This window comes from Amorphotheca resinae, assembly GCF_003019875.1.
Source record: "Amorphotheca resinae ATCC 22711 unplaced genomic scaffold M430scaffold_2, whole genome shotgun sequence".
Lineage (NCBI taxonomy): Eukaryota > Fungi > Ascomycota > Leotiomycetes > Helotiales > Amorphothecaceae > Amorphotheca > Amorphotheca resinae.
The window spans coordinates 1,132,961-1,154,005 of NW_020194472.1; the positions used below are offsets into that span (position 1 = coordinate 1,132,961).

Genomic DNA, 21,045 nt, shown 5'->3' on the forward strand with positions numbered 1-21,045 from the left:
TGAAGGGTCGATTTCTCGCCGTCTTCTTCCTCGTCATGTCCCCAAAGAAGCCAAGAATTGTTCAGACAGAAGTAGGTTCATAATATTCCAGGTCGACCTTTACATAATCTACTCCTTTAGTGTCAATCAATTGGTAAAGATTGACTGGATAAGTTCAACTTGGGACCTTGCTCAGGCATTGATCATGTTTGCATATAACGGAGATCAAGGATAGTTGCGGGTCTCGAGTTTCGAGTGTTCCAAGCCGGAATCTCGGCGTGGAGTCTCTATATAGACAGATAAATGTTGCAGGTAGCGTTACTTATCTGAAAGGTAACAGGATTCCTACTTCATACTGATTTCCAAAACATTGCGGTCACCGGTTTGAGCGGGCATACGTCTTCCCATCACTTGATGAGCGGCGGATTGCAACATTGATTAAACAAATTATCTACCCTGCCCGCCAGATATCTATCGTAAGAAGAGTCAGAAACCCCATGTTTCTCCCACTGAGTGTGGGATATGTGGGAGCAGACCGTGGGGGTAGGGAAGTGGTGGAGAAACAACACGGGCGTTGGTGCTTGTACACTAGAACTCTACTTGAGTAGCACGGCACCACCAGGACCTGGAGAGATCAACAGCTTGTCAAATGTCCATAGCAAGTGCGTGAACTCACACCAAGGGACAGCTCAAAAAGCAAAGGATGTCGACGTGTTGGGGATGATGTTGTTGTTCGCGAAACCGGTTAGCGGCTATGTTCGTCCTAAGGCATTAAATTAAATATTTATTTTTAGATTCCTTTAGGGAGGTCTAGATTTGGCGCGGGGAGGCGGTTAGCTACATACCTCCTAATAATACCAAAAAGATTCGTCTTCTCTCCCTCGCAACCTGGATAAGATGACCTATTGCAACATCTCGATGGTGCCTTGTAAAAATCGTTCAAGATGAAGAAGAAATGAGGTCTCGTACGGGATGGTATGTCCCTCCTTGTCTGGAATTCGCCTCCAGGACCAAGCTAATCTCCAACCCCAGCCAGACATGCCGTCAACGCAAGCTTAAGTGCGACGAGGAGAAGCCTATATGCGGGCAATGTCGAAAGGGCTCTAGAGAATGTCGTCCTAGTGATGGAGTTGTTTTCCGACATCAGCAGAATGCGTCGATGAATGCGGCTGGAGACGAGGAAGCAGGAGAGAGAACCGGGAGGTTGGGAAGCTTCTATGCCTACAAGAATACGTTCAACGAGAGCAATGTTTGGGTGGATATTCCGAAAAATGGTATATCAAGTCGCACAACTGCGAGCCGTGGCGTCAAGAAGATACTAATAGCTGGCTCAGTGACCTTCCTCAACATTACGGATCCGTTTAACATGGAAGCAACACCCGAACCTGAGGACCATGCTGCTTCGACCCCAATAGTTGTGCCAAGATTGGAGGAAGGCAGTGTAGACAATTATCCTCATATATCATTCGATGACGCTCCTGGATTGGAGGCCCTTTCTGCGGCGGCGACGAACAATTACGATTATATACGACCATTATCAAATCACGCGAGTTCACCTGGAGACCCTCTCGTCTCCCATCCACCTTCGAATAATCTTAATTTTATATTAAATCCTACAGTCCCCGACGGTAACCTGGGTTCGTGTTGTGGTGTGGCTCAATTTCAGCGACTACTTGTGCTGACTTACTCTCCCAGATGATGCGCGGTCACCACCTATTGATCCCGCTTTGGCTTCCTCGCCCAAGGCCTTCTCTCCTCCATGCGACCTTAAATCTGTCAAAGAGCACGAAGTTGCCTTTCTGTTGCGTCACTTCAGCGAGACTGCTGGACAATGGTAAGTATTGCCTCTGAGTAAATGGGTTTCAAACATTCTCTAACAAATTTAGGATGGACCTCTATGATCTTGGCTGCTACTTCGCGCATATAGTTCCGGTACAAGCTTTATCAAATCCTCTACTCAAATACTCCGCTTGCGCATATGCAGCCAAACAGCTCAGCCGTGTACGTGGGAACAAAGCCATACATGGCGGCAACGTTACTAGACGAGCTGAAATGGAGCTCTATCCCCACCCGGAAACTGTCGACTGGGACTACATCGGAACGAAGTATTATGATAAGGCGATACAACTTCTCATGGAAGAACTATCAAAGTCCGGAAGACAAGAAGCATCAGTGACGCCTGGTCCAGATCAAGCTTTCACCCCTCAAAGCTCCGCCCAATCGCCACAAAGTGCTCTCAGTGGGCAAGGAAATAAAAGACGACGTGTTTCAAGACCAGCACATGCCAGCAACGCAGATGAAACACTGGTAGCTGGTGCTATTTTGTGTGTGTATGAATTTTTGGATTATACCAACATTGCATGGTCGCGACATCTCAGCGGCACTAAATCATTATTTGATATCGCAGAGAGTCAGAGCATGATGCCATTGCAATCGCCAACAAGTCCTGGTTCAATCCGCCAATGGGCCCAACCTTCAAGAGCCCGGAGAGCCGCATTTTGGAACTTTGCCCGTCAGGATTTTCTCGCTGCTTGTAAGCTCACAGTCTCACAATTGCAGATCATCTCTCAGTAATAGGTACTGATATATATGCTACAGTTATCAACGAAAGCCAAACAAGACTTAATACCGAAGACCTCGGTCTTTGGAGAGCTGCCGGTCTCCATCTTGATGAGCAAGGCTTCGTCATCCCAAGCAATAGCACCGAGGCCTTCCATTATCCTGATCGACAAATTGCTATGCGAGAAGACATGATAGCAAACGCTTTGGTATGGTTGATGTCTAAGATCATTAACTATATTGCTTCTGGTGATTCAATTGACCATGTTTTCCCCCAAGACCGGGCAAGTCCAAATGGGATCATCGGCATAAACCACATGATACTTCTTGAAAGATGGAAGGAGCTTGAGAAAGAGCTTGATATCTGGTATCAAGGTCTTCCCGACACTTTCAAGCCTTGCGCTCGACTACCACCTGTGACAGACGGAAGCGTTCCAAGTGACAGCCCTAGGGCAGTTTTCTCGGAAATTTGGTACAGCATGCCGATGTGTGCCTCGACTATGCAATCGTATTACATGGCTCGAATCATACTTTTGGTGAACAAGCCGCATGAATCAACCGCACGGCGGTCAACTCTTGCGGCCAGAATTCAATCATATCGGACAATCGAGTCGGAAGTCCGACATAATAGCCATGAGATTTGTGGGATTGCATTGGGAAGGCCCGAAGGTAGCGTCAGAATCCACCAAGTGCAACCTCTATTTGTTTCGGGGCAGTGCCTAGTAGATGCTCGGGAACGCCGTGCTGTTTTGAGTCTCTTGCGCGATGTTGAAACCGACCTGGGTTGGGCGACTGAATATCGAGTGAAGCAGTTGCTCAAAGAATGGGGCTGGGACGAGGGACAAAGCTGAGAGTATATTGGATTTGAAGTATTATCGAATCTGCCTCAATTCTTCGAAAACTCCAGTGTGATAGAGAATAAAGAGCACGACCTCTTGGATTGCTCGGAATAAGCTAGCTATGCAGCGAAAGTGCCCGAAGATTATTTCGAAACCTCATTGTTGTCTGATCGCTTTGTGTCACTAACCAGATCATTCGACTACAATCCATGGCTGAAAATCGGCTCCTTCTCTCCCGCCATTGATAAGCCCCGGTCAGACATATTTGATGGAGGTCCCCACGTCACTTGACTATCTGTGCAAGTTGACCTTCATCATGGGCAAAGGGAAGCGACACCAAGGTCATAAACAAAACGATAAGCTCAAGCCATCCCATCAAGAAGGCAATCGATGGGATGGAAGTGGGGATAAAAAATCTCTTGCAAAAGTCCATCAATTAGGATCGCACACTGTCATTGAACGGGAGCATTCTCATTCCCTCGATTCAAGCCACCATGCGTTTGAAAGCAACCAATACCATCGCCCAAAGAAGAGCAATCGTCATCCACAACCGGGCACTCTAAAGGCCCTTAGCCACTGTGATGTGTCTTTACCTCGGACTACTCTTGGCTCTCATAGGAATGCATTCCTCGCAAGGTCCAAACACTTCAAACAACACCTCACCGACTCCATCGAGCAAACCCTTCATCACATGCAGCAGTGGTACCCGGACGAAAGCTTGGGGGAAAGTGACGACGATGAGATGGACTGGCAGCCTGAGGGGGAAGTGACAATCCCAATACCGGGCGAGGTTCATTATGTCTGGGATCCGACCCCTGCAAGTCCCGGCGAAGTTCCATGGGGGAATGGGACTCTGAAAGTTGGCGTACAGTCTAGAATGCCGATTGGAATCAAGAAGAGGATAGCTTTGCAGGAAAGTTTGAGTGAGGGTCTAGAAACGCCGGTTGAGGGAGGATTGAAGTCGGGCAGTATGAAGGTGGCGCTGAGCAGAGGAGGTACTTGTGTCCTCACGGAATGACCTCCGTTGGAGATGGACCCTGAGTGTTGAGCCCCTGCAACCAACTTTGACTTCGGCAACTGATGACGGCAAATGTTCTGTTGTCGCAATCTTTGACAGTTGACAATACTTAGTTGATCATTTTGTCTCTAGATCAGTTACTTCTAGGTGGAGATTGAGGGCAGGAACAGATCCCTCGATTAGACTTTAGCTCCTGCCTCTTGAGATATCGAAAAAGAGAAATAATATGCAACAAAACTTTTGCAAAAACACAGTCTACTTCCAAAGTTTACGTTCCACCACTGACAGGGCCTCTATCCGAGATCAAAACCCAAATTCACCCGTTTCTTCGGACTTTTCTTGGCAGACGCGGGGTAATCCGGACATTGACCCTTGTCAGGGTCACTAGATCCGGGGAGAAGGCGGCCCCCCAACCCTGCGGCTGTCATCGGGGAGGAAATCTTCACTGCTTGTGTCCGGGGAATCAAACGTGGGGACTGGGGGAACGTCGTGCGGGGCGACATACGCCGTCAGGGTAGTATATTAGCCTGTCATACTGAACAACCATTCGGTGGCATCTCTTTCAGCATGCAGGACCCATGAGGGTAGGGGCTCAGGGGGCGGTACAGAGAACTCTGGACTCGACTTACTCATGGTTTACCAACATGGATTCTGGTCATTTGGGAAAAAAATAAACTCCCTAGTTTTCAAAGTAGGTGGGGCATGCTGGATCGCTGTCGTCCAGCTTTCTCGAGTTGATCTTATATATACCCCACTGATATCCAGGGCTGTCATGTCGTAATCGTTGGCCTGTTGCTGGAGTTGGTACATCAAACCGCTGGCCAGATTCAATAAGTCAAAGCATATCCACCTCTTGGAAACTACACAAGGTTCTGGTTGGAACACCCTGCTTGACTCCATCTCTTTCTGAGCCAGCTTCCAACGCAACTATACTTCTCAATTACTCGCTGGTCCCTTCGTAATTCATTGTCTTCTGATATTTCAAGCTCCGGAACTTGGGCTTGACACACCTCCCCATAATGGCTGAAATATCAGACACTGAAAAAGCAATTCCCGATGAACAAATCGAGAGCACCCCAAGTGCTGAGGTTGATCTGGACCGTATCGGAGAAGAAAACGGTTACATTGTTGATGTCTCACTCATTCATGACAAGAAGCTCGTGGAGCGCCTCAAACTCGCTCCTGATGGCCATACTGTCTTGATTCCACAGCCAAGTGATGACCCACAGGATCCTTTAAACTGGAGCAGCTTTAAGAAACATGCTATTCTTATAATTATTTCTGCTACTGCCTTCCTGGGAGATTATGGAAGCGCGACGGGCGCTGTGACATTGATTCCTCAAGCAAAGTGAGTGGTCTTTCCCCTGATTATATTTCTGCTGTAGGATGAAAACATTCCCTGCTTGAGAATGATTCACGGTATTCTCTTCCATGTGCCAGACCCTGCCCGATCCCCTCTTAGGTCCTGGTGGATTAGCAACCATTATCCTCGCCGCATATTTCGGACGTCTGCCGGTCACATTCTATTTCGTTGTCCTGGCGTTTGCCACTGCGATCTGGTGTGCTGCCGCAACGAGCTTTAACAGTTTCTTCGCCGCCAGAATCTTGAATGGATTCTTTTCTACCGTTGCCCAAGGTGTAAGCATCTTTCCCTTCCTCAAAAGACCAGATATAATTAGTGACAATCTAACGATTTGTTAGGGTGGGCTCATGTTTGTCAAAGACATGTTCTTTTTCCATGAACATCCGTCAGTACCCACCATCCTCCTACAATACTTATAACTGATTACTTTCCCAGTCGTAAAATCAACATCTGGACCGGCTTCGTTATTCTATCCCCCTATTTCGGACCCCTATTCACAGCCTTCATTGTCTCAACCCAAACCTGGAACTGGGCTTTCTGGGTTCTTACAATCATGACCGGGCTCTGCCTTCTGGGCATAATATTTTTTGTCGACGAAACATTCTATGACCGACATATCCCCGCATCTGAACGGCCGGTTCGCAAGTCTCGAGTCAAGAGGTTGCTGGGTATTGAACAATGGCACAGCAGGAAACAAAGAAGTAGTTTCTATGAAGCTGTTATGCGTACTTGGAAAGTGGTTACGAGACCAACAGTCTTTTTGAGCATGGGTTATTATATGTGTACGTTTGCGTGGGTCGTGGGAATCAACACCACGCTCTCCATCTTCGTGGCGCCTCTGTATAATTTCGGCACCAAGCAAATCGGTACGCCCAGATCTCCCGTCCCAATCCCAACTGCAATCCATCTCTAGCGTCTCATAAACTAACATATATCAAAAGGCTACTTCTACTTCACGCCCGTTGTTGCAGCGCTCCTAGGAGAGGTAGTCGGGCACTGGCTGCATGACCTCGCAGCACGTCTATACATGAAGCGGCACAACGGAGTCCTTGAGCCCGAAGCTCGCCTCTCCGTAATCTGGTTCTCAACGCCCTTCATTGTAGCCGGGCTCATCCTCATCGGGTTCTGTCTCGAGCGCGGATATCATTACATGCTCACGTCTCTCGCATGGGGGCTATACGTGTTCGGAGTCATGATCTCGACCGTTAGCATCGCGAGCTATAATCTTGACTGTTATCCTGAGGGGTCTGGAGAGGTGGGGGCTTGGTTGAATCAGAGCAGGACCATTGGCGGGTTCGTTATTAGTTATGTGCAGGTGAGTGCTGAGCCCCTCGAGAGTGCTATGTGATGGGTGCTGACTTCATTAAGGTGGAGTGGGCCAATGCGGGCGGTCCAGAGAGGAGTTTTGGTGTTCAGGCGGCCATCTGTGTGGCGGGCTTCTTGGTGATTGTGGGGTTGCAGGTCTGGGGGAAGAGATTGAGGACTTGGAGCGGGAAGTTGAATTTCAAGACAAATTGAGATGGTGATGCAAGTGGACAATTAGGAATAAATAGGTGGAGCATTGGAATAGAGATAGATGGAGAAACCAATCGCGAAGAATATATACATAGATTTTCTTACACGACAATCTTCAAAGATGTTTCCACTCGCCCTATCTGCGCTTGATGATCACCAACCCTAGACCTTCCCATATATCTCACCAAGCAGCAGGCGCAAAGGGATGTGTCCCCGAAGAAACTCTCAAGGAATCAGTCTCCACGGTAGTCGTCAACTCAATGCCGGCTTTCCCTTCCTCCAGACTTCCACTCGTGAGCGCAGTAATTGAACCATTCGGCTTCTTTCCTACCTTACTTCCCTTCCACAAGCCCGGGCCACCGCTGAATAACGAACTGACTGTCTGGAGGCGTTGTGAGGAGAATAGTGGCCGAAGTGTCGCGATCGATGCCGCGATGATACCTAATCCAGGCTCGATAATCGAACTGCGATTTCTATTAGAAGAGTAGGGGGAGAGATGAGGGCCGGGCACAAACATAAGAGCTAGAGGGACCCAGTCACGTTCGAAATCGGACGTTGCGGCCGCGTCCTTGATAATCGGCGTTCTCACAATCGCAACGACACCGCATCTGCTCTCCATAAGTTCGGACTCCTCAGGTCAGAAACATGGGGGTGCACTCACAAGAGACCAAAACCCAACAGAATCGAGATCCCAATCTTTCTCCCTCTGCTTATCTGTACATTCCACAGCAGCCAGGCTGGTAAGAGACCCAGGGTCCAATCGGAGATAAAAGCGACCGCCATATGCGCATATCCCGTATCGGCCACTGTGCTACTCTTGACGCAGGTTCCAACGGCTCCCGGAGTCTCGTTCCAGAAGTAAGAGATAGGGTTACATTGGAAGATGACAACAAAGAGGAAAGCGATGGAAGAGCAGATCATGAGGAGCATGATGAGGTAAATGACCCGGCGCTGCGCAGGGCTACTTGCCACGCGCAGGAGGAGGAGGCCGACGGAGATGCGGAGGGATGCGCAGGTTAGAATATAGAAGACCTCGCAAAGGAAGAATAGGTGCAGACCCTTAGAGATGGCGCCGCGCGCGGCTCCAAGTTGCAGGAGCGTAAGGTCGTAGGAGAAGGGTCGTAGGGAGGCGATGGTAATGATGAAGGCGGCCAAGATGGTGTATAAAGCCTGTGAGAGGATTAGACATTGGTCTTATAATGAGAGCGTATTTATGAAGAGGGGAAAGAGAGCACGTACCAGTGTCAAGATCAGAAAGTAATCGTCGAAGTCGACCTTCTTGACGAGCCGTTTACGGACATACAGGCGGGCGAACACGAAGATCCAGGAGAGGCTAAGGAATACACATTGCCCGCCGACGAGGCCGGCGTTGCGCGAGGAATACTTCATCCTTGTAGTTGAAAATATCTTGTCCAAACAAATCCTATCTCAAGTGATCTACAAATGCGGAGACCATTCTAGAGATATACGACCAGAGGGACTTTTGCTGACCCCTCGGAATGTTCATCGAGAATAATGAATGAACAAAGACCGATGGGGCGAGATCATGAAAACCAATGAGAGAAGAGAATGAAAAGCCCCGATTGCTTTCATTGAAAAATTGATGTCTATTTCTCTTTGTGCATTGATTTTGGGAGAAGCCTCAACTTACTGCCGCTCAATGAGAAATTCCGCCACGTTTTCTACCTGTCATATTGCTTGCTCGAATACCTCTAAGTTCATTTATCAATAGAGTTAATCTGAATAATCAACTAGATAAATTCATGATTCAAAGATTACCCAGTCATGGATCGTTTGAGTGGTAAAAATGTGATACTGCTCTATGATCATGAAAACCCAGAAGCATGGCTGCAGCGACTGATTCACATACATATAGGAGAAGCAAACGAGAGAAAGCACAGCAAGCGTCATTCATATTTGAGTCCAGGTCAATATGTGTAATGCGATCCTTTTATACCTTCTATATCTCTATCCACTTGGAAATTCGATCGAGGATGAAGAGTCCTATGTCATACTACATGGATGGTCAGGCTGATCGGCGCTACACGTTACACTATATGGTTGTGGTAGACACTTGCTCTCAACTTTGAGAGATAACTTTGAGCAAAATGAGAATAAAAACCCATTAGAATTAGCACTCATGGACCAGAATTTTATTGAATAACTAGCATTTGGATGAAAAGAAGGATTGGCAGTGAGATTTCCGAGTCAACAAAATCCAGAGCTCGCTTAAATAATGTTATTTGTACCTCACTTAGCGCATCGCCAAACGCGAAATCCGTAGGTGGTCAGGGATTCTTGATCGATCAACAGCTTCACACTCACTCAGCCTGATAACATCATCCGCCTCCTCGCTGCTCACTCTCGACGGATCCCTTGTCGAATCATATTCATCGCATCGCGAACTTAATATCAGCAACGCAATTACCATGGCGGACTACACGCAGCTCAAAGTACCCGAACTGAAGAAGCTCCTTTCAGATCGCGGTCTCGCAGTCTCAGGCAACAAAGCTGATCTCATTTCGCGATTACAAGAGGCTGATAAGAAGCCGGGGAGCGCGGCCGGTGAGTGTCTCCAACGCGTTGCGTTGATATCCAATGCGAAATACTAATGGTTTGTCACAGCTGGCGAGGACGAAATCGACTGGGACGAAGACGATAACAAAGCTACAACGGCACCAGCTGCTGCCGCTGTCGCGGCTGGAGGACAAGGACAAGTTGCAAACCCCACCGCAGTGCCCAACCAAAAAGTCGATGTCGAGCCTGCTACAACTACAGACCTGAAGGTAACTGGAGGGGAGAGCGCACCACAGGCTGCAGACGGAGGAGCTGTCGCATCATCAGGCGCAACAGCGACAAAGGCGGCCGCTCAGCCAGAGGCACCAAAACAGGATTTCTCCATTGGTATTCAACAGACGGATGCAGAAAAGGAGGCAGAGAAGCGAGCTGCGCGCGCCAAGCGATTCGGTATTGTCGAGGACGAGGAGGCAAAGAAGCTGGCTGAGCGCGCCAAGAAGTTCGGTTTGGATACGAAGGAAACGATCATCAAGGGATTGGATTCCGCACTACCAGAGCGCAGACCAAAGAGAGGAAGAGAGGACAAAGAGGGAGGCAGGAGCGCAAAGAGACAAACCCCAGATCGCCGAACAGAAGCGGCACCGAAAGCAGCGGCTGCAACCAAAGCAAAGAAGCCCTTAGGAATCCTTGATGATCCGGTTGAGAGAGCGAAGGCGGAGGCGCGGGCGAAGAGATTCCAACAGGCGGCTTGATATGACCACGAATGATTACGAACCGGTTTTCCTTCTTTCTATTATCTGGAGATGTCTGGTCCCGCTGTATACTAGAAAATGCGACGTAATCTGCAGGCTATCAAAAGGAATCAAGGCGTTTTTGGGGCATTACTGTCATTATACAAATACGAAGGAGGGGAGCATCGATGAATTGAGGCGCCAACGAGGTGTCTAGACCTCAGCCTATCTATCGCGATTTGTCCCCCACAAATTATATTAACCATGCGCATGCAAGTACCTCCTGTTGGAGATATTTGGAGACGCACATAGGGTGAGACAGTTCCCGTGGCTTACTCTGCAATGTGCGCATGGCTTGCAGTAACTTGATATGGCGAGCATCTTCATTCTCCATTCGAGGTTTTATCAAGGTTAGCCCCTCTCCGGACGCTTCCCAGCGGGTTTTATCATCCTGACATAAAACCATGAACGCAACGGGTAGGTTAAACCAGTCTCATCTGCAGAGACAATTCGCCAATGGGAAGGCAGAGGTGGACTTCAACATCCTCATAGGCTTGCCGCGGTATGCGAATGAGAGCCGTCATATTCTGTGACACAGTACTACTGGGTCATTGGCAGCGGGATCCTTCCCCTTGAACCCCGGAGAACCCTTGACCCACGGACCGTTCTTCAAGATCCTACGTTGCTAACATGCAACAGCACCGAATCATGGATTGGACATTGATTCGGGTGACTTAATAGGCTCACAGTATTGAGTGCTGACGCGAGAAGCATCAAGGGGGGAAGAGGATCGTGTTATCACCACCAGTAAACCAGCATTCCAGGGGAGGAATCATGCCGCGCATATCCTCCAGAGCTCCTTGTCCTTGTTACTCCGGGACGACGGAAGAGGGGGTCAACAGAGCAAAGGTCAAGCAACCACTTCGTCGTCACGTTACCGTTTGCGGTCCCAAAGGAAGAACGCCATCATGCCAGCGCTGGCCCAATGAGAGCCCATACAACCCTGACAAACAGTCAACGGCTGCTGTGGATCGCTTCGACGGGGAACCCGGCCCCAGCCTTCAACAAGGCGTCTATCGGGATATTCTTTTGAACTATCGAAGTGTCAATGAATGTGGCCCGCTACGTCAACGCATTGGTTTTGAACTTTATTAAGAAGAGCAAAATTTTCTTTCTTTCTTAATATATATACATACCTAGGTAGCTCAGACATCTATCAGCACTGTGGCGAGTGCATTGCAGCTTATGCACAGACTGCGCCACGATCTCCATGATTGACATTGACGCCTGTTGATGACAACACACACTCGCCACATTTGGGCTGACCGGGTAAGGCGAGCAGCGAGCTTCACTTTTGCTGCAGCATTATTCCTTTTTCATCTCAAATTGGAATCAGGTCAAGAAGCTCGAGTCTGCCTAGGCTCCAACTCCGACTTCAACAAGACAAACGATTACATGATGTGACAGGGACTCTGAATAATGACTACCAGGAGGGGACTCGAGAGTTGCTGATATCAAATCGGCGTGGTGATTGCAGGCATCTTTAGCCAGCCTTTCAGAAGCCCTGTTTTTATTCTCCGATAGGCGGCCCCTCACCCCCATCACACATCCCCTTTTGTGGTGCCTTTCATCTGTCAGAGCCCATTGGCGCACTACGACGGGCACTATCATGGGTAGGGAAAGACATAAGACATATAGGGAATATCGTGGAGTTGCAAACCCCCTCTTTCACATTGCGAGAACCGAAAGTAGGAAATTCTTCGGATCAACTGGATAAGAAAAATTCCCGGATAGCCAATGAGAACGAGCGCCCGCAGAACCCTGCCTTGCCGCGGGCATTTCTCGCAAAGAACAGGCAGTTGACAAAAGGATCGAATCAAAGATTGGTGGATCTGAAGGATCTTCGCCAGGCTGTTGCCCGTTGGTCGCTTTACGGAGGACGGGGTGGCCGCCCAGGTCGCCACAAACTGTACCCCCGTACATTGCCACTGACAACTGTACATGTACATTCTCAGGAGTCAAGGCCCAGGGAGCCTGGCTTGGGAGAGCACGATGCGGCCCGTTGGAGACCGCAAAGTCATGGTCAGGCAAATCGCATGGTGAGCTTTGTACATCAGCAGGTCGTTGGGAAGAAAAGATACCTGTCACTGCTGAAAACTAGACTTGGCTCGGGGATGAGCGACGGTGACAGGCCCAAATTGCCAACACATGATGGAGCGCTTGGGACGACCGCGAGTCTTGTAGCCGTGCACTCTGTACTGTGTACCTTGTACCGCATACCGTGAATTGTGTCATGTGTACACAGTGGAAGTACACAATACACCGGACACAGCAGAGTCGATCGCCCGAAATAGGCTGCTGGCGACAAGCGCGATGCAGACCAGCGGCCACAAAGCCCTAGCCGACGAATAAAGCCCTGGCGTCTAGTGCATACAATCTACAGGCATCCCACGACATCTACCGTACACAGTCCACGGTACAAGACCGTACGCCGACTATGCCCCAACAAAGTTCACCCTTTGACGAATGAATTCAGTCAGAGGCTCTTGCTGCATCTTATAGGCCTCGCATACCTGCAATCAATCGCACAGCTTGCAGAAGGGTTGAGGACCTGCAGGGCGGCGCAGCGGTCTTTGCGCGTCCTGGCAAAAGATTTTCCTGTTATTCTCCCATGCGATAGCCATGCGTCAACCAAAGTCATCCTGACATTCTCGGTGGTTCTGCACTGTGTTCTATTCCAGTCATAGCGGTGGCGGCGACTCCAGAGGCAACATGCGACCGGAAACTCTGCCTTATTGCACCTCGCAGGAGAATAGGCTCAATGCCACAAAAGTAGGCTATCAATAACGAACCGGGTGAGTGGCTACTGACTGGTCGTCATTGACCAACAACTACTTGAATCGTTCCGCTTTTAGTTGCTTCCATCCTTCTTCCTTTGGACTACGTCCCGCACCCCAACACTACTCTTCCCGTGCGGATCAAAGTGGAGGCTTGTGCTGCTAAAATCGAGAGCGGCTCGCCCCTCCCAGTACTAGGGTTGTTAGTCCCCACACTCTACCACCCTGGAACCCAGCGCCAGAGCCTTAAACATCGCGATCGCCTCCGCAACCCTCTTCACTCCTTTCTTCTTTGACCCCGCGGATACATTGATTTTGTGTTTCTTTTCATTTTTACGTCGTTCAATTTCGTTTTACCCCGGTGGTGTCTTGTCTTCCAGCATACTTGCAACAATCTCTGCATTTTTGCGCCTGTGCTCCCCGAATATCTTATGCGCCACTTCCACGTATAACTACTCCTTGCACGCTCTGGAAGATACCAAAAAGTACCAATAAGTACCATTATCTTCATAAACACTTTCTTCCTCCTAGAAGAGTGATCCTCGCGGATAAGCCTATTACGAAACCAACATGTTAAGTCTATATTGCACTCATCCCATCTTACATGTATTGACTGAAAGCCAGTTATTATATATACATCGATCAACGTCCTTGAAGCTCCCCCTAATCCAAGGAAATGTTACATATATACCCCACCCATCGCTTATAATCCTTTTTTCACTCAGCACACAACTCTAGAAGCAATGCGGAGGAGATAGCAGAGCACAATGGCATCACACAAATCGGGGTTTGACCCACCTACTCGGCCAGGAGACACAAGCAGAGGTAGAATGATTGGAGCATACCCATCATTGGGATCGAGCCGAAACAAGTCGCGGAACAGAGAGGCAGATATCGCACACTTATCAGGACAAGTGGAGTCAAGGGAAGGACAAATCACGGTTGGAAGGCCGCAGCAGCCTGAACTAATACGGCCAGGTATGCGGGGCCCTTCGCCCAGCATAAGGCAAGCCCAAGAGTCGAAGATTCCTAGTGTAGGTATGGCTTCGAGATTTGGTTTTGGGAAGTCCGATACGAAGAGCGCTGCAGCTGGCCCAGTTCCCGAACTGAGAGGCAAATCATCGCGTAACGTCTTAAGGAGGAAACCATCATCGGTTTCTCAACACTCTGGAGGATTTCGCTCCACCGTGGAAAGATCAGGTTCTTCATCTCCGACGAAGTGGTCTCCCACATCCGCAGAACAGCGTCCAAGCATTGAAGCTTCGTTGAAGTCAGCGGAAGCATACAGTGAAATCTTCACCAGCACCAGCGCCAAATCTCCAGCCGTTAGGGACCCGCCACGAGTAATTCCAGAGCTGGATCGGTACCGAACTAGACTGGAACAGAACGCTGGGCAGGGCAAGAGATTCCCTACTGGGGTTCCCAAATTGGCAACTCAGGATCTTCCACCACCAACCCCTCTGTCATCAGGGACTCCGGGAATTTCGGGGACTTCAGGGGGGCCGGGAACTTCATGGATACCTACATATCCTGCTACGAATAACAGCCCTAATCGCTATAGCGGGTACAGTGGGAGTGGGTATAGCGCTAGCCCTTCCACGAGATTTTCCGAGTCGCCTGGGCCCGGCGCTTACAGCAGAGACACAACCCCTACGTCCGTTTCATCCCAATCCCCTGGTATAATCGCACCCTCTAAGAATGTTACACCGAGGTTACTACAAGGCAGTCCTGCTTTCGTTCGACCTCCGGTGACGAGGAGGCGAGCCCCGAGCACACCAAATGATAATGAAGATTCTATTCTTGATGCTCATGGCTTGCCATCATTGCAGGAATCTCTCACTTCATCCTCGTCAAACTCGACGGTGAAGGGGGATGGAAAGTCGAAGACACCCGAGATGACAATGGAAAAGAAGCAGAAGAAGAAGAAAGGGCTTTCGCCTTTGCCTCCAAGCCCACCACCAAGAATATCATCCAAGAAGTCCAAGGAATCGCCACCGAGCAAAACTTCGCCTTCCAAGTCCTCGAAAACTCCTGCGAAATCTATTACGTCTCCCGCCGAAGCTTCATCGCCGAAACCACGCAATATGTCCTCGCATCGGCGCAATACAAGCAGCACAAGCAGTACCGGCAGTATTAGCTATGTTCCGATACGACCAAGTAGGGAAGGGACACCAAACATCCAATCCCAACTAGGGGGGTCGATTCCGGTTATACAGAGCAATCTCACTGGTCTCAGCAATACGCAAGATAAACAAGGTAGACGCCAAAGCATTGCTTCTCTTAACAGATTGGCGTCTCCTCCTCACAACCAACCTCCATCTCGGGTTCAAGGGGGGTCAAGGCTCCCCTCCCGGAACCCATCTCCAGCTCCTCTACAACATGCAGCACAGGGAGATACTACTGTTCCATCTGGTCTTGGCATAGTACCCGACTTGCGGCCAGCCCAGCTACATCCATCGGCCACATACCCAGCTACTCGCACACCCAGTCCTAGTATTGCCAATTCAAAATCCAAGTTTGGTCTCTTCTCAAGGCGAACCAAGACCGCGCCTGCTGAAATTCCGACCATCAGCAGTAAAGACAGAGTTCACAGGAAAGGCCCAGCAGCCGGTACTGGACATGAGGGATATGGCAAGTATGGTAATCGAGGAAGAAGTGGTAGTGCTAGCGGGCTGAGCATTGATCGGAACCGAAGTACGAGTGTAGCAAGCTCATCGCAGGAGAGTGTTGCTAGTACTCGTACTCATGATCAGTTCTTTCTCGAACGGATGAGCCCTGTCATTATCGCAGGTGGAGGAGAAGTTCTCGAAAACAAAAATGCAAGCTCGGAGCTTACTCGAACCGAGAGCAATACGAGCCTTCTGTTGGGTAGACCGAGCATGGAGTCAAAGGGCTCGTCTAACTTGAGCCATGAGGTATCCCGCATCACGCTCTGGCCGTCGCCGCTTCCGAAGGAACCTAACAAAAGAGCATCAGCGATTCCTTCCAAAAGTCGACGTCCTTCCGACAGCAGCGATGATGGGATTCGAAATCAGTCGTTGGTATATCGTCGATCAACACAGCGACTCAATGATTCGAATAGTGCATTGCATCTGCCAAGGCCTGTCAACATATCAAACGTGGGTGCGTCGCCATCTCTGAGAAGCTTGGAGTCGAGTATTATGTCGGATGAGTCGCAATTCGAAATGAAAATCGATGGCGACACTGGACGCAAACGTTCGACATCCAAGTTGAGGAAACAGGAGAAACGCCCCAAGTCTCCTCGAAAATGGAACCTCTTCCGTCGACCTCAACCGAAAAAAGAACCAGAAAGCAAGCAGGCTTTGCCCGTTACTATCGGAAGAGCTCCTGTCAAAACAGTCCCGCACTATGCGATGATGGACTCTTCAGATGAGCAACAGGATGCCGATGTTGTGGACTTTGAGGATATTCTTCGCGATGCTGACGTCGTCGGGTTGACGGATGAAGAATTGGACGCGCTGCAATTTAGCAACTACAAAGAGAATCTGCGACGTATAGAGGAGTTGAAGGTGAAGATGGACGCTCAAGAGTTCTTATCCCTACCGGACCGCTCTCCTATGATCTTCTCCTCTCCCGAGCCTCCGCAGTCGACCCCTGAGCTACTCCAGACACAGCTGCATACCAACGAGGAAGCTGCCCCACCAACGACCCCAGTGCTTGAGACAGAGTTACAAATCAACAAAGAGACGGCACCAGCCCGCCCCAGCAGATTGCCACAAGTTGGTCGGATTCCGAAAGTCGTATCCGCAAGACCAGAAACTACATCCCCAAAGTCCTTTTCAAGACCTTTCGCTCGTCTCAGTACATTGCAGCCAGTTTCGGAGCCTATAACAGTGGATAAAGATTCAGTTGCTCTAGGCGCAAGTCCTCCAAAGCCTTCGACCCCCGAGCCTGGTATTTCGAAAGTCCAGCCTGAGCAAGACCTCAAGGGTCTTGGTATACAACAGGGTTATGCGGACCCCGCGTTGGGAGACACTGGACATGGAGACTTCCTTGCTTTCTCGCCTCGCAAGACTTCAGAGGCTACAACAAGTAGCTCGGGTACAATAGGTTTTGCTGGTACGACAGCAGTCATTCCTAAACCGGATGCTGCGCTCGAAGAAGATGAGGTATGGGATGAATATGACGATTTGATCGGGAATACCGATGGCGTCAAAATACGTGTGTCTTCCGGGTCATTGCATAGGCCCTTTGAGTACGAGAAGTATGAGAGCCGGATGATGAAACATAGCAATATGGAGCCCAAGGAGTCGCCAACCTTACAGCAAAGTTCAACTGTCAAAGGGCCGTCTACCGAAGAAAATGATTCTAGGATGCCGACTGAAGACGCTATCCGAAGCTCACAGTTCACATCTTCTAGTGTATATAGCACCGATATGCCAACGAGGGTTAAAGAGACTCTTGCGACCGTCCCGAGTCCAACAACACCCATGTCGTTTACCGATTTCTTCTCTGCATACGGCGACCGCAATAACTCAGTTCATGGCGATGTAGCCAAGAAAGCTCGACCGTCTTCTCAGAGCAGTCTAAGACAATCGAGTGGTAGCGGAAATACGGGATCTGGTGCTATCTTGGTGGCGGCCACTGAGCGAAACGGCTCTCCACTCTCACAAGTCAACCTCCGTGTAGGGTCAATGACAGTTAGTAAGTGGCTTACGTTTGGACATGTGCTCTTCAGTCCCGCGCGAGAGGAAATCACAGACTTAGAAGGATCTTCAAAGTCTCACTCCATCCTTGTTATCGATGGTCTGGGCAATGGTGTGTTCCCTTCATCCGTACCACACAATCCCTCATTCTAACATAACACAGACGACTGGTCCTTCTATGCCGCGGAAACATACCCGGCAGCAACCTTCTACAACCTTTCGCCCACCCGCCCTCTGTCCGCCTCCCAGCGTCTCTCAACCAGCACATCCTTCCCCCTGACACCGCCCAACCACCGACAAATCCAGTATCTGTCACCCACGCACAAGTTCCCCTTCCCCTCCTCCTTCTTCCATGTTGTCGTCTTCCGCTTCCCTTCCGCGATGTCCGAGGCCGCATATCGGAACATCATCTCGGAATCCAAGCGTGTTCTCAAACCCTCGGGCTATCTCGAAATGGCAATCCTGGATCTCGATATGATGAACATGGGGAACCGGGCTCGCAGAGCAGTGCGGGGATTGAAAGTGCGCATCCAGGGCGCAGACCCGCGCATCAGCTTAGGTAGCGCCAGCGACACGGTATTGCGAATGGTAGGCAAGCGCGGTTTTACCGACGTCAAGAGCTGCAAAGTCGGCGTCCCCGTCGCATCCACGATCCCCTCGTCCGCCTCCTCCCAACTAACCGCCAACTCGAAAACATCCCGCGATCCCGGCAGCGAAGAGATGTCCCTCGCCGACATGATGAAAGACGAATCACACGCCGCCGACGAAGGCATCACCAAGATGGTCGCCAAGGTCGGCCGCTGGTGGTACACGCGCTGCTATGAGACGGCCGCGCTCGCGGAGCGTGACCTACCAAGCTCCATTTTTGCGGACGAGGCCCTGCTGCAAGAATGCGAGAAATGGAGCGCGAGCTTCAAGCTCGCAGTGGCGTACGCGCAGAAACCGGTCCAGGTCCGTAGGAGGACTGCGAGTGTTTGATCTTCGGAGGATCTCTCTTATATCTATATCGACGTCGTCCAGCATTTTCAGCAGAAGAGAGAGGGAAGAGATGCGTTTCAAGATCCCTCTCATGGCTCGCGCCTACCTTTCTTCAACATTTATTTCTTCTCCTTCCATTCTTGCATATTCATATGAACTATTAATCAGCACCTTTTTTTTTTTCCATTATTTTTTCTTCGCACGGTCACTGGATGGCTCTTACTAGGGATTCCTACCATGGTTTAATGTTAGGATTTGGGATTTGGGATTGCATTTAGCGCTTGAGGGAAGGGTTAATGAATGAATGAAATTTTTGGGTAGGGGTTTGTGATGACAGGGTGGGATGTGTATGGATGATGGATGATGAAGTGACGAGGTTTATGATCTGAGCTTCTTGCAGCATGCGTGCGTGTTGGTTTGGTAGATACCCTTGTTTTCTTCAGCTAGTGGTTCGATATGCAAATGAATTGTAAATTTGATCTGTGTGCTTGTGTGTTTGTGTCTTGGTATGTGAAATAAAGTGTCCATGGCATTGGAAAAAAAAGCTCAAGGGTTTTTCGTAAAGCGCATCTGTGATAATGAGGGCGAGGAGATGGGATAGTGTGCTTATAGCTAGCTACCTTAGGTGGTTGAGATCTAGATCGGAGGATAAGGAAGATGAGATGATGAGATGATGAAGCAAGTGTCCCTTTCTCGAGAAGACCAGTATCCAAAAATCAAAAGCGAGAAGATCACAACTAACCTTCGCCTCCTCTCAAGAATACCAACTCTCTTTCTCTCCCACTATTTCCTCGCACAAAATAAAAAAGCTGTCCTTAGCAGATCACAGATCTAAGAGAGTGAATCCAAGCGCAGATATAAAAATCTCCCGCGCTTCCTCACAACCACAAAACAACAACGAGGACGAGGACAAAAACAACAACAACAACAACAACAAACACGCAAATTATCACAATCACGATTCTACCTTTCTAAACTCTTAATCATCTCGATCTGGTACCTATTCTCCTCTAAAGCTTTTGACGCGAGAAGAACTAAACTGACTAATCGATACCTGTTTAGAAAAGGAGATCTCACAAAACAAAACAAAAACAAACAAGAACGAGAAGTTATGTCTTCCATCACCGACGAAGCAGTGATGCGCGCCGCGCTGCGCCAGCTCACCGGCACCATCGATTACCAGGTGCTGGCTGACGATCTGGGCCTCGGCACTAAGGAGGCAGGCCGTATGCGCTGGCGCCGATTCAAGAAGAAGCTTGATGAGGATGCGGGCACGGCTGGTAGCATGACGTCTACTCCGAAGACCCCGAAGACGCCAAAGACCCCGAAGACTCCCAAGACTCCAAGGGCTGCTGCTGTTGCCAAGACCCCGAAGGCTGTGAAGACTCCGAAGACTAAGACGCCGGCTGGTGCAAAAAAGAGGAAGTTGGAGGCTGCGAGCGATGGCGAGGGAGAGGTGAAGATGGAAGATGAGGGAGATGATGTGTTTCAGGATGAGTTGGCTATGGAGATGCTGGGTGCGAAGGGTCGTGCTGAAATTTCTCATGCTGAGGCTTTCGAGGAGGATGAAGATCAGGAGTACATGTATGTCGAGGCTGCTGATGAGGATGAGGAGAATTTGGTGGATGGGGAGGACGGTTACTATGATGCTCATTAGTCGACTCAGATATTTGGGGGAGGAGCTTTCTGAGGGGCATGCATGGGATCGTTTCTGGTAGGATTGACATGGGCGTTGACTGGGGACAATGTTTGCTTTGACTGGGAATAGGGACAGGGGATAGCATGGTACAGGATGATAGTGGCGTATGCAGCTGAGGTCGACCGGGCCAGGAATTCCTGCGTGAATTCGCAACCCTTCAAACTCTGTATTAAGCTGTGTCTCAAAGTCCAACTATACGATAATGACTTGCTGACTACAACTGCGTGGTCTTTGTCACTGTAGCCATCCAACGACTTCTTCGAAGTACCGAGATGGACGAAGAAGCGGCATGTAGATGCATGACTTATAGATAAAGCATAGTCGGTTTCCAGGACTTTCTGAT

General features: G+C 49.6%; 7 protein-coding genes across 7 annotated transcripts; 6 read left to right on the plus strand and 1 right to left on the minus strand.

Annotated features, from left to right (window-relative positions):
- Positions 1 to 934: 934 nt before the first annotated feature.
- Positions 935 to 3,389, plus strand: M430DRAFT_16086 (hypothetical protein; the record flags this gene model as incomplete). Its single annotated transcript, XM_024863389.1, has 6 exons — positions 935 to 954; positions 1,012 to 1,253; positions 1,314 to 1,616; positions 1,675 to 1,813; positions 1,866 to 2,512; positions 2,578 to 3,389. 6 exons carry the CDS (start codon positions 935 to 937, stop codon positions 3,387 to 3,389), a joined length of 2,163 nt encoding a protein of 720 aa, XP_024723966.1.
- A 128-nt stretch (positions 3,390 to 3,517) lies between these two features.
- Positions 3,518 to 4,508, plus strand: M430DRAFT_201355 (hypothetical protein). The gene has a single exon (XM_024864228.1). The coding sequence runs from the start codon at positions 3,646 to 3,648 to the stop codon at positions 4,393 to 4,395; it is 750 nt and encodes a 249-aa protein (XP_024723967.1). The 5' UTR covers positions 3,518 to 3,645; the 3' UTR covers positions 4,396 to 4,508.
- Positions 4,509 to 5,414: 906 nt separating this feature from the next.
- On the plus strand, positions 5,415 to 7,401 carry M430DRAFT_56138 (hypothetical protein; the record flags this gene model as incomplete). Its single annotated transcript, XM_024868586.1, has 6 exons — positions 5,415 to 5,743; positions 5,982 to 6,033; positions 6,097 to 6,143; positions 6,194 to 6,624; positions 6,700 to 7,073; positions 7,127 to 7,401. 6 exons carry the CDS (start codon positions 5,415 to 5,417, stop codon positions 7,274 to 7,276), a joined length of 1,383 nt encoding a protein of 460 aa, XP_024723968.1. The 3' UTR covers positions 7,277 to 7,401.
- M430DRAFT_272742 (hypothetical protein) lies at positions 7,127 to 8,711 on the minus strand. Its single transcript, XM_024865563.1, has 4 exons — positions 8,513 to 8,711; positions 7,935 to 8,443; positions 7,789 to 7,881; positions 7,127 to 7,737 (listed from the first exon to the last, which is right to left on the minus strand). Exons 1-4 carry the CDS (start codon positions 8,660 to 8,662, stop codon positions 7,455 to 7,457), a joined length of 1,035 nt encoding a protein of 344 aa, XP_024723969.1. The 5' UTR covers positions 8,663 to 8,711; the 3' UTR covers positions 7,127 to 7,454.
- A 991-nt stretch (positions 8,712 to 9,702) lies between these two features.
- M430DRAFT_16091 (hypothetical protein) lies at positions 9,703 to 10,542 on the plus strand (the record flags this gene model as incomplete). The annotated part of the gene is made up of 2 exons (XM_024863390.1): positions 9,703 to 9,838; positions 9,899 to 10,542. The coding sequence occupies 2 exons, from the start codon at positions 9,703 to 9,705 to the stop codon at positions 10,540 to 10,542; spliced, it is 780 nt and encodes a 259-aa protein (XP_024723970.1).
- Positions 10,543 to 14,125: 3,583 nt separating this feature from the next.
- On the plus strand, positions 14,126 to 19,003 carry M430DRAFT_47840 (hypothetical protein; the record flags this gene model as incomplete). Its single annotated transcript, XM_024867959.1, has 3 exons — positions 14,126 to 14,392; positions 14,426 to 18,137; positions 18,189 to 19,003. The coding sequence occupies 3 exons, from the start codon at positions 14,126 to 14,128 to the stop codon at positions 19,001 to 19,003; spliced, it is 4,794 nt and encodes a 1,597-aa protein (XP_024723971.1).
- A 1,111-nt stretch (positions 19,004 to 20,114) lies between these two features.
- Positions 20,115 to 20,660, plus strand: M430DRAFT_25182 (hypothetical protein; the record flags this gene model as incomplete). The annotated part of the gene is made up of 1 exon (XM_024865199.1): positions 20,115 to 20,660. One exon carries the CDS (start codon positions 20,115 to 20,117, stop codon positions 20,658 to 20,660), a length of 546 nt encoding a protein of 181 aa, XP_024723972.1.
- Between the last annotated feature and the right edge of the window lie 385 nt (positions 20,661 to 21,045).

Coding starts and splice junctions, on each gene's coding strand:
- M430DRAFT_272742 (XM_024865563.1), bottom strand. CDS start 8,662: ATGAAGTATTCCTCGCGCAACGCCGGCCTCGTCGGCGGGCAATGTGTA. Junction 8,444..8,512: donor ACTTTCTGATCTTGACACTG/GTACGTGCTCTC, acceptor ATCCTCTCACAG/GCTTTATACACCATCTTGGC. Junction 7,738..7,788: donor TGGGTCCCTCTAGCTCTTAT/GTTTGTGCCCGG, acceptor TAGAAATCGCAG/TTCGATTATCGAGCCTGGAT.
- M430DRAFT_201355 (XM_024864228.1), top strand. CDS start 3,646: ATGGAGGTCCCCACGTCACTTGACTATCTGTGCAAGTTGACCTTCATC.